The sequence below is a fragment of the Pteronotus mesoamericanus genome, unplaced genomic scaffold, assembly GCF_021234165.1.
Source record: "Pteronotus mesoamericanus isolate MK-2021 breed Mesoamerican mustached bat unplaced genomic scaffold, CSHL_Meso_final contig_246, whole genome shotgun sequence".
NCBI classification, from domain to species: domain Eukaryota; kingdom Metazoa; phylum Chordata; class Mammalia; order Chiroptera; family Mormoopidae; genus Pteronotus; species Pteronotus mesoamericanus.
The window spans coordinates 613406-633041 of NW_026555104.1; the positions used below are offsets into that span (position 1 = coordinate 613406).

The window sequence follows — 19636 nt, forward strand, 5'->3', positions numbered from 1 at the left end:
GAGTTGAGGATTTAACACCATGACCAATAGCACTGACATGAAGAGAAATTTCAAAAGCCACCAACTTCAAGAAATTCATTGGAAAAGTTCAAGGCAGCTCCTCATAACAAATCATCCCAGACAGTGAGCCCTGCCTCAAAAGACCACACCAACCATTTATAAACATCAACAAAACTGTGGAAATTATGAGAATTAATGATTCAGTTAACAATTTGCTGGAAAATTTATATCACTTGTTAAGAGCTTTGCACTTAGGTTATTTAGCTTAGGTTATTTAGAGATAAAGCTGGAATGGTCATGGAATACATTTTAAAAATTTTAATCCACACATTGAGTTACATATTTATATAACTCTCCTGGTTGTTAAATACTTTTAATAATACCTCTGCATGCCTCCTAGAGATTTTGTAATGATTAAATGAGATTGTCTGTGTAAAGCTCTCAGACAACAGAAAGGAATATAGTTACTTTACCTTTTAAATGACTGCATTTATGGCTACTAATCTATCAATATGGTGAATTACTGCGGACCATGACAATGTGGATTTGGTGCGATTCGGGCCCCAAGGAACATGCCAGGTCCATGGATGAACTTTGTCTTTTTCCATTTGAGCTGTCACTTCTGCTGTATTTTGTAACCCTTGACCGATTACGTCCCTTTTCCAGGGGCCTCACTAAAGCGCCCCTAGCAATGTTTACTAACAGCTCTAAGTGGCGCTGCTTCTGGTTTCCTCTGCTTTATTTGTGTCTAAGCTGTGGTCTGCGAGCTTCCTGCCCAGCTGCAAGTCATACACACACAAATGCCCCTGACAAGTCAGCTCTTCTGAAAGGCCCCCCCAGTCTTCTCAGGCACAATGGCTGTCAGGGACCCACCCCGCCCTCTGCCCAGGCAAGGACGGATGAGATGGGGGCGGGTAAAGTGTCAAAAACACCGATTCCCTTGCAGGAATCCCAGCACTCCCAAGGTCCTTGCACCAGAGATCCAATTCCTGGGGTTCTTTCCCTTCCTCTTCTTTAGTGAAAGAAACTGCCACCAATATCACAACACGAAAATCACTGTCAATCACTGAGCACTGTCTTTTTTAGAAGGTAGGTGCTTGAGGAGTAGCTTCTACTGTCAGAAGGAAATTAAGGCCTTTTACAAACAGAGCTAAATAAGAGGATTTGCTTCCAGACAGCAGTGGCCAGCCAGGGGGGAAGGGGGGCATCCGCAGCAGGCCCTGGCTCTGCTCAGAACCCAGAGGGCGTTAGGTGTGGGGCTGGGAATGCCTGAGCACGCAGCCTGGGGCCTCGGGCGTCCGAGCAAGCAGCACTGGGGTGAGCTGATACTAGAGGTGAGATGGCGTCCTAGAGGAACCCGTAGCCAGACAGGGACCTGGCTTCCCCCTGGAGCCGGTGCCTGGCCGCAGGAATGTGCAAGAGCTACAGGGCCAACCCTGGGTGGTAACAAGAATCAATAACCCCAAAGGCTCAGTCACAGCTCCCTCCACTGGGGAGGCCCCTCAACACATCCTACGCCCCACTTCAGAGTGGGGACACTGGAATGTGTGGCTTCATCTGTGTACACTTCGCTGAGCCAGGAGAATTGTGGATCAGGCTGAAGTGAAACACAACACATTCTGGAATGTAATTCAGAGACTCCGAGATACCTGGGGCCCTTGTTAAAAATCAAGAGTCCCAAGTTTCATCCCCAGTGAGTCTGTAGTGGGGCCTCGGAGTCAACATTGAAAAATCAGGTGTCTCGGATGCCATGCTTGTGTGTGTGCCCGCCCCAAACAGCAATATTTGCTTCCCAAGACTAAAGCCAAATTCCATTAGGTTCCTTTTTGTAGAGGCCAAATCCAGAGAGACATGATCGGGTGGGTTTATACAAGGACAAAAGAACAGTCATATTTTTAGTTTTCTTTTTCCCACTGTTCAATGTCCCATCCCGATTAGAACAGTCATCGTTTTAATTTTCTTTTTCCCTCTCCTCCATTTCCCATTCTGAGTTTGCATGACCTACCGCATTCTCTTCTTACCAGAAGTCATTGAGGAACATGCCTTGGTCAAGCTTTTGCAGAGATCTGTGTTTCTTTAACTTGGTTGAAAAAGAGGAAGTTCTTTAAATGACTCACCACTATGGATCCACCTCTCCTTTGGCCTCCTCTTCAATTTCACTTGGAAGAATGCGGGGCCATATGAATACATCGGGACATTTTTTCTTCTGTTGCATCTAAGGCTTGCAGCTCTGCATCTCAAAACCAAACAATGATGTGGGGGAATAGTTTTTTTGTGCTCCTTTGCTCTCTTTCGACTCTAAAAGCAGAACTGGATTGTAAGACAATGGAAAATACAAACAGTAAGTTTCATTTACTTCTCTTTTGTACTAAAACTGTCTTTTAAAAAAAAAACAGTGGATGGTCAGCTTTAAACATGATAGCTCATGAAAAAATTCCTCTATGCTTTTAGATAAATGACCAGAGTGACCTGCCATTGAAAATGAACTAATTTTAGGGAGGGAGTTGGAGTTACCTTTCTTGAGATCCAGAGATAAAATATTGAGATTGGATTTTACAATGAAATGTTTCTTTCTTTCTCTGTCATTGTTTTTTAATTAGAAAAGTAACACACAGTCATTGTAAAATAATTCAAGCAGCATTAAACATGTATATTAAGAGGTAGCTTATCATCGCAAAGCTAGACTAACCACAGCTCTGGTCCTAAGCCTGATGGCCTGGGTACCCAAGGCAACAACTTGAAGCTAAATTTCTTTCCTCTATTAAATGAGGGTAATACAAGCATCTACCTGAGAGGGCCGTTATGAGGACTGAGACAAGCCATACCCCTTCAGCACAGTGCCTGAGATATCGTGAGCCACCAAGAAGAAACGTCAGCCCAAGTTGCCATTAGTGTACAAATGTGAAAGCTCGTCACACCCTCTCCAGTCTCCCTCCCCTCTCCATTTCCAGAAGCTAGAGCTATTATGAGTCATTTTCTCTTCAATATCATCGTAAACAAATTCTTATGTGACTTGTCCTGTTTTTGTTTACAGTAAATCACAGACATCTTTTAAGTACTAAATGTATATTTAGCTCTTTTTTCCTCCAACAGCAGCATGGCATTTCATAAGGCTCAGCCATAATTCATTTCACCATTCCCTTATTGAGTTTTCCCTCTTTTTTTTTTTGTAATATAAACAATGTTGCAATAAACATCCTTGTATAAAATATCCTTTGTGGACACATGAGAGTATGAGAGCATCTTTGTAGGATAAGTTCCAAAGAGTGAAATTGCTGGGTCAAAGGGCATAACCATTTAAATTGTTACAGAGGTCCTCCCAACACATTGAATTTGTACATGGTCACCAACAGTGACCTCTCACTGTGGGAGTGTGTTTTCCCATCCCCTCTCTGAAGGTGGATACAATCAGGTTTAAAAAAAAAAAAAAGATTTTATTTATTTATTTTTAGAGAGAGGGGAAGGGAAGGAGAAAGGAAGGGGAGAAACATCAATGTGCGGTTGCCTCTAGAGCGCCCCCCCACTGGGGACCTGGCCTGCAACCCAGGCCTGTGCCCTGATGGGAAATTGAACCTGTACCCTTTGATTCACAGGCCAGCATTCAATCCACGGAGCCACCTCAGCCAGGGCAAATCAGTTTTTTAAATCTTGCCAATCTGATGAGTCAAAAATAAGATCACAACTTGTAGTTGCCTCATCGTTCATGCAGATGAGCATCCTTTTCATGTTGATGGACCAGGAAAGCTCCAGCCTTCCCATACACTGAGAATTTAATAATGGCCATCTGGGGGGAAGAGAGGTGAGGTCTTGTCTCAAAGCTGAGCTTATGTAAGTAAGACTGCGAAAATGTTAATTCTCCAAATCAAAGAGTGGAGGGAGGTTGATGGCACTTTTGAGGGGTCTAAACGCTTCCCTCCTCCTCCCTTGGCCCCAGCACTGTTTAATGGCCTTCTGCATTTCTTCTAGAAATTACTTATTTATATTATTTGCCCATTTATTTTATTGTGTCTTTTTCTTATTGATTTGCTGTTGATGTATATAGAAAAAGAATGTTTTGCTTTCATTTGTGGTTTAAGTAGCATTTACTTCTAAGCTATCTATCACTTGTCTTAAATTTACCATAGAGAAGTTTCTGGGGTAGTCAATTTTTTCAGTCTTTTCTCTATGGCTGCTACTTTGTGTGTCTTATTAGGAAGACGTTTTCCTAGCAGGTGGTATAAACACATTTCCCTACATTCCTCCAAATTCTTTTATAACCTTATTTCTTAAATAAAATTTCCTCATGAGGGCTATTTCCTATGCCACACCCCTTGGCATTTTTTAATAATAAAATACAAATATACAAGCTATCAAAAACTATTAGAATCATGTCAAAAGGACTCAGGGCCAGTTTAGAGATGCTTCCCATGGCCAAAAAAAATGGGACAATGGGAATAATAACCTCAATGGATCGAAACACATTAAATATATTTAAATCTCAGTTCAAAATGATTCTTAAACAAAAAAATAACAATAAAAGAAGTGTCTCATGGTTAGAATATGCTAGGAAACTAATTCATTATTTTCAAAACTGGTCAATAAGCGGAAAAAGGTAGTAAGCACATGTCCTGCTGTTTCTGTGCAAACTGTAGTATATGACCAAAGAGTTGAGAAGGGCATATTTCTCTTCAGATAATTTCAGATAATAAATGAAGAAAGAATAATAGAATTAGTATATTATCATTTTGCAACCTCTAATGAAATCATGCTTTGAGTGATTATTGTTAAAGCCCACTAACAGAAAGAGAGACCATCAGACATTATGTACCTCCTCATGGAAGTACACACCAGCCCCTAAGGTGCATTCTTATGAAATAAAAGCTAACCTGAATCCCATCAAGCCTCTGGACAGGTAACAGAGGAACATGGTAGAGGATACCGTGGGAACATGACCTACAAAATCCAGACCGTGGGGAACACTATAGAACAAACCATATGCTATCTTCAACAAATGAATTGCCAGGTTGGGGGGGAATGGAAAGGTTTTCAGGTTTAACAAGGCATAAGAAACATATCAGCTAATTAAAACGGATCATTTTGAACACTAAAGAAAGAAAGAAAGAAAGAAAGAAAGAAAGAAAGAAAGAAAGAAAGAAAGAAAGAAAGAAAGAAAGAAACAATTGGGGAAATTTGAACACTAACTAGATATTTAATGACATTTAAAATATATTGTTAATTTTTATATGCAATAATGGTAATCCTTATGTTTAGTTAACTTGCATGTGCAGTAATGGTAATCCTTACGTTTACAAAGGAGTCCTATCTTTTAGAAATATAAACTAACAATGTCCTCCAGCCAAAAATCACTAGGGATACACATGTAGTTAAACAAAGTTGGGCTTGGGGAGAAAATGGCTACCATGGAAATCATGGGATATGTTAGCAAGAAAGGTGTTAGAAAGGTCTTATGATAAGATTTGGATCTGTGTGAGGTGATTTGGAGGAAAGTGCAAAGCAGCAGGCTCTTCTCTGGATTGGATCCCTTTAGGAAGTAGAGATACTGATATGATTGAATTATCTCAAGAATTCTCTTCTAATAGGCAAAAACAGAGCGAAGCGAAAGCTGTGACCGATAAAGAAGCAGCGGTCACTCTTATTAATCAATTCAGGGGGATGTTTGGCCATTTTTGTACTTTGGACAATGTTCATGTCTTTGTCTGTGTCCAGACATGATTACGGTGTCATCTTGTTTTTGCCTTGATCCAACATGGTGACAGAGTGGCCTTGTCTGGTGTTGGTATTCCAGCTGTGAATGACAGGTCAGGTCCTAGCCAGCGAGTTCCCAACCGTCAGGGACTGCTTTTTTCTTTCTCAGTACTGAAATTTGCGGATGAAATAACATGTGGTCTGGGGTTTGCATTAAAATAGTGGAAAGGGGTGGGGGGACCTGTATAACAGAATGGACCATGAGTTGATGATTGTTGAAGCTGGGTGATAGGGTCATGGGGGATCATTATATTCTCTTCTCTGCTGTTATTTTTACAGTTTTGATTTTCCAAAATAAGAAATTTAAGACGAATAATGGACAAAACAAGCTACCAGACATAATATCTGGTCTTAGCACCTGGAACTTTAATATTTCTATGTCAGCACAGACAGTCTTTAGAGAGTCTACTTCAGGCACTTAGCTGGCCAGAGAGATAACAAATACAAAAGAGCTTCTCAAGGCCATGATCTCTCATTGGGAGGGACCTCTGTAGGCCTTGTGGCTTCGTCACACACTGGTCCTCCTGGCTGTGTAGGCAAGAAATGCCCCCTTAGGAAAGTTCACCGAGAACAGTGTCTCCATCACCGTGACCCACGAAATGTGGCCAGACGACTAGTGAGTTATTATCAAGAAATGTTAACAAGAACTGTCTCTTGTGTGATTTTGTTTTCCAGAACTCATTTCTCCAAGTTTGGACTCAAAAACGAAAACAGTCATGAAGGGTCAAAATGTATCTATAATTTGTTTAAACAGGAACAAATTCCCACAAATCACCTATTCTTTGTTTCGGCAAAAAAAATGCATAGGAATACAGCATAACAAAAGTGAGTCTGTGACTTTTTACCTACGCATCTCAGAAGCCGATGATGTGGGGCCCTACAAATGTAAAGTGCAAGTTTGCAACTCCTCGATATACAGTCGCGAGTTCAACTTCACATGGCTCGGTAAGTGGAGCAAGCGCCCCTCGGGGCCCTGTGATTTGCTGGACTCTTCCATTTCACAACGGGCTCGCTGCTCCCTTTGTCAGCCTGGGGAGTAGATCGCTGAGATCTTTATTCTGAATAATTCCATTTCACTTTCTCGTCTGAAGGCTCTCGCCTAAGACAAAACACATGAACAGTTTGGAAAATTGTTGAAATCTTTTCTAGGTGCTTTCACTCGAGGATCCCCATCAGGTAGGCAAAATGACTCTTCCCCTGAAGAGTCAAGTGAGAAGTCTTACCAGCAGCGTTGGACCTTGTGGCAAGGGCCCCCGAAGCCCCAGGCTTTGCCCCCGCCCCGCCCCTTGCAGCGACCACCTTCCAGGCGCCCCATCACCCAGTGTTCTTCCTGCCCAAGCACTTCTCTATCTTTCTCTCACTTCTCTATCTTTCTCTCTCATCCTCCCACCCTAAGACTCCCACAGCCTGGAGTGAATGGGCTCCTGTGCGACAGTGACCTTGGCCACGAACTCCTGGAAGAGGGAGAGAGGGTTTCCAGATAGCACATGTACAGTGTACCTGGAGTCTTCTAAACAAAGGTGTCCCGCCTTATTGATCCAATCTTTTTATTCTAAGATTTTATTTATTTGTATTTTTGTTCTTTTTAAAAATATTTTATTGATTACGCTATTACAGTTGTCCCATTCCCCCCTCCTTTATTCCCCTCCACTCTGCACCTCCTCTCCCACCAGCTTCCTCCCCTGGCCCCGCCCCCCGCCGCCTTAGTTCATGTCCATGGGTCATATGTATAGGTTCTTTGGCTTCTCCATTTCCTATACTATTCTTAATCTCCCCCTGTCTACTTTATACCTACAATTTATGCTTCTTATTTCCTGTACCTTTTCCCCCATTTTCCCCCTCCTTATTTATTTATTTTTGGAAGGGGAAGGGAGGGAGAAAGAGAGGGAGAGAAACATCAATGGGCAGTTGCCTCTCGCACACGCCCTACTGGGGACCTGGCCTGCAACCCAGGAATGTACCCTGACTGGGAATAGAACCAGCGGCCCTCTGGTTCACAGGCCAGCACTCAATCCACTGAACCACACAAGCCAGGGCATTGATCAAATCTTTGAGTGAATCTCTAGGTCTATGCTCTCCAGTATGGTAGCCACTAGCCATATGTGACTATTTTAGTTTAAATTCAAATTAATTAAAATAGATGAAATAAAAAATTCAGTTCCTTAGCCTCATTAGTCACATTTCAAGTGTTCAGTAGCCACAGATGGCTACTGTATTAGACAACACAGACACAGACCATTTCCATTATTACAGAAAGTTCTGTTGGACATCTTTGCTCTAGGCCCATGGTTCTTGGCTTTTTAGGTTATAACCATGTTACCAGTATCATGATACAGATGGATACTTTTCCTGAGACATGTTCATGTGACTACAGATGCAAATTTCTGCACAAGGCTTCAGGGGATGCCATGGGCTCCGGGTTAGAAACAGCGATCTTAGGACAATTTTGAACACAAACTGAATAGAAGCCAAAATTATAAAATAAATGTGAAGAAAGGAGAAACCCCTGAAAACATGGTGCTGGGATGCAGTGGGTAATGTGAGGGCGGCACCCTGGCTGGTAATATTCTCTCATTGTCAGACTCCTGCTGCACTGGGCAGCCTGGTACAGGGTTCCGCCACTATCTGAGAGTAGAGTATTCCTATGAAAACCTTTTGTAAGCCACAATGGCATAAAGCAAAGAAGCAATTACCTTTTATTTATATGGAAACATTTTTTTGTGTTCCCAGACCCCCAAAATAACCTACCAAATCATACCAAATATGCTTCATTATGTTCAGTTTTGCACTAAGCGTAACACCCTCACAATCTCTCCTAGGTTGTTCTGATACCTTAGGACACATCCTGCTAAGGGATGCACAAAATAAATTAAGATAAAGCACAGCCACTGACAAGCACAGTTCAAAGCTCTGGCGCTTGATGCTGAGATGCTGAGCACGTTCCCAGGAAAGGAGATGGGCGGGGCCCCCCTCGCTGCTGGGGGCTTGCAAAGTCTCCATAACAGCTTGTTGCAAAACCAACGCTGAACACTGTTTTTGCTTTTCACTTTTTTTTTCTTTTTTTTTTTTTTTTTGGTAAAAGCAAAAATCCTCAAAAGCAGTAATTAACATAGGTCTTTCATAAAAGCAAAGTGGCATAAAGAAGGGGATACCTATGTCACAGAAAAAGCCATGAAATGGACGGCAGGGAACCTGTGTACCACAACTTCCTAGGCGACTTTGGATATTCCATTTGGATATACCTTAGATATATCTCCAGTCCTCAGAATGAAAACATGAATTAAGAAGACAGGCAGTATGACTCTAACACTGTTTGGTTTCATTCTGGGTAAGAATCTCAGTCCACAGTGGGCAGAATAGGGTGAGGAAGATAGGCACTTACTTGGCAGGGAAAGCATCTAATTGCCCGTCAAATCACGGAGATTCAATATGAGAAGACATGGCAAGACCCACCACTGGCGTGGGCTTCCTCCCTTTGGATAACAGAGGCCTATACTCCTGCAGTGAATACGCTCAGTCTTAGCTGATTTATTAACTTGATGGCTGATGCCTTAAATAAGCTAGCTGATTTTAAAAACCAAGTATTCATTTCCCAACTTTCCTTCCCACAGATATGTATAAAAATCTTCCCACATCCTGCTTTCCAGGTAAATGCACGAGTGTCCTGCCACTTGTTACAGTAATTGTAGGGCTGTTTTAATAGATTATAAAACTGTATTATTTTCATTTAGCTTAGATTAATAGATAATCTATTGAATGCCTCTTCTGTGCACATAATTGTGTTATGAGCTGTCGAGGTTTTGATGTTGCCTAAGACATCATCTTCTCCCCCACCCATTCAGGGATATGAGTCACGAACACAAGCTCATTAATCATGGATTCACTCACAAAATATTCAATGATATCCCAGATGTGCCCACCCCTGCATATACTTCAGTTCCTGCCCTGGTGGAGCTTATGGTCTAGTTGGGGAGACACGAAACCCAAATACTCAAACAAATAAATTCATAATCACAAACTGTGTCAATTGTTATAAAGAGAAAGAAACCAGTACAGTGATGGAGAGAAGCAGCGGGTAGGGGAAGGATCTACTCAGGGTTGTTAGGGAAGGTCTTTTAAAGGAGATTCCATTTAAGTGGAGCCCTGAAGGATGAGAAGGAGTTAGCTTTGTGAAGAGACAGGGAAAGAGAGACTCTAGTTAAGGGACAATAGCCTGTTCAGCGGCTCCAGCCTGGGAAAGAACTTGGCTGGTTGAGAAGGCTGGTATAGCCGGAGGTCTGATGAGGAGAAAGTGACTCCGGGGGAGAGTGGAGAGGGAGGGGGGCCAAGCCCAGCAAGGCCTACGGCCCAACCTCGTCACCTGAGAAGTTAATTCAGTCTAGGTGGGTCAGGGCCAGAGTGGATCGTGTTGGGGATTGATTAAGAAGTTCTTGCAGTCACCCGGAGACAAACAGTGGTTGGGATGGACAGATGTGGAAGAAGAAACAACAGGACTTGCTAGATAATTAGATTTGGAATCACAGGTAGCAAAGGTTAGGAAGGAATCAAGAATGACTTCTAGATATCTAATGGGATCAGCTGCTGAGGAATAGTGCCATTTACTGAGATGCGCAAAAATGCAAGAACAGAGACATAGGGATTTGTTCAATGGGTATAAATTTTGGTTACACTAGAAAAATACGTTATAGACATTTTGTTGTACAACATTGTGCCTATAATTAGTAATACTGTATTGTGCACTTAAATATTTGTTAAGAAGGTACATCTTATGTTAACTGTTCTTACCACAATAAAATGAATGAATGAATGCATGAATAAATAAATATTTCTTAAGAGCATAGGATTTTAATATATGTTTATCTACCTGCTGGTTAACTCATTAACCATTTGGATATACCAGCAGATTAACTAGAGTTCAGTTTCACACAGGTTACGTTGGAGGTGGCCATGAGACAGCCAAGTAGATCATGTACTAAGATGTAGAAAAAATAATATAGGGGTGAGATAAGGGCTGGAGGAGGCAGAGGAGGAGGGAGCACTTCTTTCTGAAGGACTTAGGAAAGATCTTGTAAGGAAGGTGGCTGCTGAATAGGCCTTAAAGGACGACTTGAAATTTTTAAAATGTAACTAGTTTCTTGAAGCGTAGCAACTCCCTTCGCCTGGTGACTGTGTTGCTCTAACGGCCTTTCCTAGTGCTGTGCAAACTCTCTGGAAAGGTTCCATCTTTCCAGTCACTTTAGATGCCAGTCCTTGGTCCCCCTTGAATCATCCCATCTCAGAGAGGAGTCTGTGCTCTCTGATTCCTCATGAATGTTTCCTCCTTCCTGCAAATTACAGGAGGGAGATTTCAGTTCCAAAGGAAGAACGTCCTAGTGGTGCTATTCCCAAACAAAGCTGCTCTCTGAGGCCACTCTCCCTGGATGGCACTCTGTCAAAGATGCCGCCACAGGGATTCCTGCTCAGATAAGGGGTGGGGCAAGGAGGCTCTAAATTATTTTCTTTGATTTTACTTATACTTTGGTCCCTCTATTTCATTGTTTCTGTGCCAATTGATATTGTAAAAAAAAAAAAAATCTTCTTGGGAGTTGGTCTTGGCTCTGCCATTTGCTAGCTGTGTGTCCTTGGCTAAGTTTCTTAACTTCTCTGAATCACAATTAGAAGGGGTGTTACACTATCCGTGTTGCAGTGCTATCATGAAGTGGAATGAGATCATGTGGGTAGTGAGCCTGGCACATGATGAATACCCAACCACTACCCTTCCTTTCCTATAATACTGTCTTATTAATGAATTACATTATAAATCCTACAGCTGGGTTCTCTCATGAAATAGGGTACAAACTGACAGACTCACACATTTCCTGTTGAGAAATTCCCTTAAACCTATTTAAGGGTTACTTCCTGCTTTGGGGAGGAAGTTACAGCTGAATTCTGTAAAAGAAAATACTATTAGAAAAGATGGTATTTTAAGATTTTTTTAAAACCCTCGCTGTAACCTTATAAGGATTGGGAATAAAAGCACCTCTCAACTTCATACTTGGAACTGAAACTTTCACAAAATTCTACTCATTATTAACAGTACAGAGATTATGAATTCTGATGAAAGAATTTCTAATGAAAGGCAAGTTTTCACTCTAATTCCTCAAAGCAGAGACAATGCCCACTCTCTGGCTTCCTCAGCACCGGGACCATGTCATACTGCATGGGTTTAGTGACATACTCATTGGCTTTTCCCACTGGGCTGCTAGCCTCTCGCCTCTCAAGAGGGATGTCATTCACCTATGGGTCCACATCAAGAAATAGAATAGGGGTTTGATCCATGTCTGTGGACTGAGCAAGCGAACCCAATCTGCCTACCCCTGTATAACGTGCACTTGCATTTTTCTAGAGCCAGTGACCAGTCCAGTGCTGAACGTTACAAAACAAACCAAACACTACATAACACTGCACTGCCTCTCGTCCTCCGGCTCCCTGCCCATCAATTACACTTTCTTTGAAAACAACATCACCCTGTCACCAGTGATTACCAAGTATGAAAGGGAGCCTGCTGAGCTTAATGTAACCAAGAACACCGGAGGAGGGCAAAAGTACAGGTGTGAAGCTAAAAACCTACTGCCTGACCACGTGAAATACAGTCAGCCCGTCACCATACTCTCAGCAGGTAAGAGCTACCTGCGCTCCTTCAACAAGGTCTGGGTTTGCTTCCAGAAACTTCTTCTGCCTGTCCACTTCCCACTTGGGTCACCTGCTTCTGAGTGCCTTTCCTTTGGTAGGGTCCACACAAGCTGTGACGGGACTGCTTTCTGCCATAAAAACAAAACAAAACAAACAAACAAAAAAACGTAGAAAAGCCTGGACACTGGCAGGAAGGGACCTTGTAATAAGGCCTCCTGCCTTGACCTTCCACGGCTGGCGTTCTAAGCAATCACATCAGAATCTGCATCTCTTGGAGCTGTCAGGTCTCTTTGCTTTTGCTTTTTTTTTTTTTTTTTTTGTTGGCTTCTAACACTGACTTAGCTGTTCATTGCCCCACTGCTAAACTAATACTTGGTGAATCTAGACTTCCAATACCACCCTTAGCTTGGGGCAAGAGAGACCCCTGTCCCTTCCCTGTGTTTTGGAGGGCACTGCTCTGGGGCTTCTTGGCTGTGCACATTCTCACTGTCTGAGGAGTCCAGGGGGCCATGGGAATATGCCCACCTGGACCCTATGTTCCTACTTTCCTAACCGCTCTCTGGTTACCTGGCTCCAAACTCCCTATCCAGTCAGATCAGGACCCACCTAATAGGGCCCACACGAGTCTCTATCCCAGCTTCTGCTCCCCCACGGGTGGACCACAGTGAGGGTGTGAGCATTCCTGGATCCAAGCTAACAAGCTGCTTGTGGGGAGTGGGGGGAGGGTGAATGGCATTTGGATATGCAGGCTGGGGGTCTACATGCACGCAAGGCCCCTTAAGGTCAGGTCAGAGCCTGGGTAGGAGGGGAGCCAGGCTGGAGCTGGGGCTGGCCCACCTCCATGCTGCTGTGTCCAGGGCAGAACTCCAAGGAGTCTGGGAATTCTAGATTCAAACCTGGCCTTCCAGTTCCTTCTGAAGGGATATTGCTTGAGGCAGAAGGGTAGGACAAAATCTAGGTTAGCCCAGACAAGAGGCATGCTTGGGCACTGAGCACTTCACCCAGCCTCGTCCTCAGAAGTACAGAGCCCACACCCCGGCGTTAAGTCCTAACAAGTAAGGCGTCTGTGGGAGTCGGGCCCCCAGAATCAGGCTTTTGCCCACAAATCACAGCCCTTCCATTTACTGGCTGCATGACCTTAAGAACGTCACTTAACCCTCTGAGCCTCACTATACTCATTTGTAAAATGGAAGTGATACTTAATAAGATAAATAAGGCAATGCGTGTAACATGCTTAACACAGTGTCTGCCATGGAGTTAATGCTCAATACATGGTAGCTGTTTGGGTGATGTAAATCATACCAACATAACTAAGGGGCTTTGTCCAATAAATGGCCAGGCCATTCTGAGGCTTATGACACTAACATTGTGGCCACTAATCGGTCAGTCTGTTAAATGTTGTGCTACTTTTCCTCGTGTGACCTCTGTGGAAGGTGCAGTTGGTCATGACTTTAACACCTTCATTGGCCAACAAGGTAACGCTGAAGAGTTGCGGGGGTCCACAGCACCGCAGGGACCAGGGTGCCTAGTATGTGGGTTAACTTGGGAGATGGCAGTGATTGTCCTTTCCAGAACATGTCACAGTTCAGCATCATTGGGAAGGAAAGCTGTGCAGTGACCAGTGAATGCTGTTTTCTTCCAGGAGAAGAGAGCTGTCCATTCTGCCTGCAGCTACTGCTTCCGGTGTTGTTACTGGTACTGATCGTGGCAATCCCAGTTCTGGGATTTTGGATAATACCAAAGTACAAAGCAAGTAAGTTCTTTGGAGCTTTTCGTTTCGGATGTAGGTAGCAGGGGAGAGGGTGAGGAGGAAGGGAAAGAGGAATCAGAAATGGATGTGAAGAAATAAAAAAGAAGAAAAAGCTGGTAAAGGGGAAGGTAAATGACAGACTTACTGTCTTTTCTCAGGTAAGAGCTTTTCTTATCTAGAGTGCTCATGGGTGTGCGGCCTGTGCAGTCACGTGAGGCCTGGACTACAAAGGGCCCCACACTTACCTTAATGCTCTGCTGCTGTCACTGTCTTGAAATTCTTCTTTTATTTAAAATGTGCACCTAATGAGGACACGCTTATGGATTTTAGAGAGAGGGAGACAGACATCGGTGTGAAGGAGAAACATCGATTGGCTGCCTCTCATAAGCACTCTGACCAGGGACTGAACTCACACTCAGGCATGTGCCCTGACCAGGGATCAAACCCACAACCTTCTGGTTTACGGAATGGTGCTCAACCAACGGAGCCACACTGGCCTTGAAATTCTTAATACTTTTTTTCACTTCTTAAAATTACTTTTTAAATTGTAGTAATACATATAAAATAATAAATGCACCGTCTTAACCACTGTGGAGTATCCAGTTCGGTGGCATCAAGTATTGTCATTGCTGGGCAACCGTCTCCACCATCCACCCACAGCCTCCTGCTCTTGCAAAACTGAAACTCTGTCCCCATCGAACACTAACTCCCCAGTTATTTCCCCTTCCTCCTCGCCCGGGGCCGCTACCATTCTACTTCTACAATTCTGTCTCTACGATTTTGACTACTCTAGGGAGGACCTCACATAAAGGGAATAGTACAGAATCTGTCCTTTTGCAACGGGCTTATGTCAGTTAGCATAATGTCCTCAAGGCTCATCCATGTTGTACATGTGTCAGAATTTCCTTCTCTTTTAAATCTGAAGAATATTTCATTATATATGAAAAGAAAACGTGTCTCTGGCCATCTCCAGGCAAAGGATGTCACTCGTCCATTAAATCAATCAGGACGGCTCCGGCTTGGAGAAGCAGGGGCTATGGACTTCTTGAGGAGCCCACGGTTTTCCCATTAGAGATGGTCATTCTTTGTTTCAGAACTTTGGGGCAGTCTGCTCCTTGGCAGAGATGAGAAAAATATGGCTGAACTGGTTTAATTTAATTAATTCTGTACCAACTTATGTAGGAAAAGCTATGAGAGATAAGGCGCCCAGAGACTATGGAAATACACCCATGGAGGATGAACTATATGCAAATACCTGTGAAAATCAAGCAGGTAAGAGAACTTTGTCAGATATTTTGATTGGTTTGACTAGTTGGTTTCAGGTTTTCATCATCTTTTTTAGGGTTATAGACATATGGGTACAATGTTTCCTTCCCATCCCTGATGCCCGGTCCCACTTTCCGGGGACAACAACTAGTTTTTCAAAACTCTTCCACAGATAGTCTATGCATATGCTAATGTATAAACAAATGGTAGAAATGGCAGCATGTCACAAGCTATTCTACATCTTGATCTTTTTCACTTCACATATCTTGGAGATTTTAAAAAAATATCAGTTTGGAATGACTGTCACTGTGTCCCAAAGCTCCTCTATGATCACCTCTTAAAGCAGGCATCGTACGCTCCTTTACGGTAAACAGACCCACGGCTTTGACCAGCAAAGAACAATCCCAGCCAACGCTGACCGAGGGCCGGCCATGTTCCAGGCACAGTGCAAAGCAATTTACTTGCCCTGTCCAACATAAACAGCACTAATTCATTCAGGTGTCTTTCCCATTTTACAGATAAGGGGTCTGCGCCAGGCTTGGACCCAGGGCAGTGTGTTTCCACAGCCCGAGATGGTAAGCACTCTCCACAAAGTCCAGAGGCTACGCACCATTGTGAGGGCAGAGAGCTAAGCCACTGCCTTCAGATGATGAGATTTGGTTCATAGGCCCAGTAACTCTGTCCTTGTCTTTTGCCCAGAAGCCGAACACTCTCAGGAGATACATTATGTCACCCCTGTGTTCTGGGAGGTGAAACCACAAAATCATGGTGAGCCACCATTTGGGATAAGAGATGCTATTATGAGACAGTGGTCCCTGGGATGGCACCATACTCCAGGGCTTTAGGAGTCCAAGAATGGGATGGATGGAGGCAACATGCCCATCTGGCAGGCCAGGGGCAACCGATGCCGCGGCTCCTAACAAATCCATCCGGAGATGGGTGCATGGGGGGGGGGGGACGGATGGGACAGGGAGAGTATCATGTAAAACATCCAGAGAGGAGGATGCAGGGCCACTTCTAAACCATTTTCAAGAATAAATGACCTGAAAAAAGGTGAAGGGATTAAGAAGTACAAATTGGCGGTTACAGAACAGTCATGGGGATGTAAAGTCCAGCATAGAGAATATAATCAGTAATACTGTAATAACTGCGTGCGCTGCCAGGTGGGGACTGGGACTGTTGGGGGGAACATTATGTGAAGTATATTGTCTAACCATCGTGCTGCACACCTGAAACTAGTATAAAACAATATTGAACATAAACTATAATTTTTTACAAACTTGATTTAAATTACTTGATTAAAAACTTGAATATATTACTTGATATAGCCCAGAAACAACAGTTAATACTTGCTTCTGTCAGTCCTCCCAGGTACTAAAATAGGATTTTTTAGAGACTCTATGAATATATATCCTAAGTTTACTAAATGATTCCCTCTCTTATATTTCAGAAGCCTGTAATGATGGTAAAGTTGAATATATCTACTCTGAACTCCTCTTGTGAAACAAAGATACAAACTACATCTCAGGGTAAGCCGATTTACATGAAGAAAAAACAACCTTGATTGGATTGACACTTTAAAATGTTTCTCCTGGTTACATAAGATCACTGTTTTTCATGATTAAACACTATTCCTTTGGTGCATTCAGGTACTTCCAATCCCAGCATCAGACAACAGTTTTGTCAGATGGGATCCTTACTGGTGACAGTTTTTAAATGCTTTTGTTTTTTTTAGGCATGGACCATTCTCCCCATTTCCACCTCATTTAAAAAAGAAAAATTGTTAGCCTTGACTGGTGTGGCTCAGTGGATTGAGCACTGACTTGCTAACCAAAAGGTCCCTGGTTCAGGGCCATTCCTGGTCAGGGCACACGTCTGGGTTGTGGGCCAGGTCCCGAGTTGGGGGTGTGCGAGAGGCAGCCAAGCAAGGTATCTTCTGCACATTGGTATTTCTCTCCCTCTCTTCCCCTTCTTCAAAAAACAAATAATAAAATAAAGAGAATAATTGTTAGACCACTGTGCTTTTCAGAAGTGCATCCTGAAAGCACTAAAATGATCTTTCTGGTGTCCCTATCGCTATCCCAGTGAAAGTTCAGAAGCAAAGACACAAAGCAAAAACCATGCCTAAATTCTAAAACAAAATGGAGCGACCTTGAAAATGTGTCTGCAGGAAACAGGGCCCACAGTCACCGTGAGAGGCAGGCAAGACGACTCAACAAGTGCACATTTATTATCACTGCCATTTAACTTTGCTCTCAGATCTTGGGAGGCTGCAAAAATATTTAGGCCAATCTTCACGGACTTCCTCAATCCTCACGACTTAGCTAGCGTCAGAGGCGTGCCCATAAGTGCTGCATTTCCCGTTAGTATGGTGTGGAGAAATCAGCCCAGAGTTGAGCCGGAGGAGAAGGGAGAATGGATTCGTTTCCTAGGACTGTGTTAACAATTTATCATAAACTGGTGGGTTACAATGGAAATGTATTCTCTCACAATTCTGGAGGCTTGAAGTCCCAAATCAAGGAGTCAGCAGAACCACGCTTTCTCCAAAAGCTCTAGGGGAGAAACTTTACTTGCCTCTCCCAGTTTCTGGTGGTTCCTGGTGCTTCCTGGCTTGTGGCAGAATCACTCCAATCTCGTCTCCATCTTCACAGGACCTTCTCTGCCTCTGCCGTCCTCATAAGAAAACTGGTTACAAGATCTAGGAACCAGCCAGATAATCCAGGACGACCTCATCTCAAGATCCATCACCTAATTATATCTGCAAAGACCCTTTTTCCAAATAAGATGACAGTCCCAGGTTCCAGGAGTTAGGATTTGGATGTATGCTTTTGCGGATTCACCATTCAGCCCTCTACAAGGGACAAATGAGAAATAATACCTGTCATGGAGCTCCTGTGGGAGTGAATTCAGGGGACAAATGTGAAGGCCTTGGAACAGGGCCAGGCATACAATAAGAACTCAAAGCTAGCTATCTGTAGTATTATGATGCTTACTCTGAGTCATACTGATCGGCTGCTCCCCTGAGAAACCTTTAAATCTCTTAAGTCATAAACTTGGCGACCTGGGCCACCATTGGCTTCTTCATGTCTTAACATAAACTCCTTCCGGAAGCAGAGCTGACCCAAGGATTGGGTGCAAAGATTGGGTTTATATGGGAGGTGATCACGGGGAGCAGGAGGGTCCAGGACAAGTGCGACAGAAAAGGAAATCAGAAGCCAACACAAGAGGTGGGGAGGGGCTAGCAAATGAGTGACTCTCGTGGTAACTGGCTTTGTTCATGTAAAGGCCTCAATAGACAGCCTCTCATTTTCTTCTTGCAAAGCAGGAGAAAGCAGCAAGTAAAAGCCAACTAACTCCATAATCCATATGATTATCTTTCTCCCATATCTTCGAAGTGCTAGAACAACTGCAAAGCCTAGTGCTCACTACATGCCTCTGCGGTGCGAAGTCTTAGTAATTGAGAGGCTACGCTGGGTAAGGGTCATCACTAACCCCCTTGCCACCAGCAACAGAGTCCTTGTCATCCATCCAGGGAGTAATTCCCTTTCCCAGGGATGCTTTCTAGGACCTTCTAATACCCTGTGTTATCCTGGGCTAGCCCTAAAAATGGGGCCTGAGATAAAGCCTTCCATGCAAATAATTTATTTGGGAAGTGACCCAAAGAAACAGCATGAGGGACTAGAGGAAAAGCCAGTTCAAGGATGTGTTGCTGAGTTGAGCAATGCTGTGGGTAACCGGGGCTTGATCCCACTGAAACGTGCTGAGGCGTGAAAACAATGCCTCTCAAAATTGTCCACTTGAGGACAACGAGGAACATTTATCCATTGGCTGAGGGCTGCCCTCCCCCCACCCCGACTTCTGAGCTGCAGAGGTGGTCATTCCAAGCTGCCTTCCCTTAGCGCTGACCCAGGGCCCTGAAAAGCCCCGGGGCAGAAAATGAGTTATATGTGTTCCACGGTTGAAGCACGAAGATGTCCACATGAAGTGAGTGAAGCTGTAGATGCAGCAGAAATCAGAGGAGAGGCCCAGATGATGTGACACAGGACAGAAGTGGCTGGTATGCTCTCTCTCAACATTTCCTTTGTAACAACTATAGTAACGGCAATAACTATCCTGTGTTGAGCACATACCAGGTTCCAGGTACTTTTCAGTGCTTTGTGTAATTATCCTTACATAGTCCTCCCAACGACCACTTCCCCAGCT

The 19636-nt window shown here is 43.6% G+C and overlaps 1 protein-coding gene across 1 annotated transcript; it reads left to right on the top strand.

The window, feature by feature from the left end:
- Positions 1-2164: 2164 nt before the first annotated feature.
- Positions 2165-18287, top strand: MILR1 (mast cell immunoglobulin like receptor 1). The gene is made up of 9 exons (XM_054573034.1): positions 2165-2341; positions 6421-6690; positions 12131-12403; positions 14060-14170; positions 15350-15439; positions 15952-16008; positions 16133-16201; positions 16884-16962; positions 18085-18287. The coding sequence occupies exons 1-8, from the start codon at positions 2251-2253 to the stop codon at positions 16934-16936; spliced, it is 1014 nt and encodes a 337-aa protein (XP_054429009.1). The 5' UTR covers positions 2165-2250; the 3' UTR covers positions 16937-16962; positions 18085-18287.
- Positions 18288-19636: the final 1349 nt, after the last annotated feature.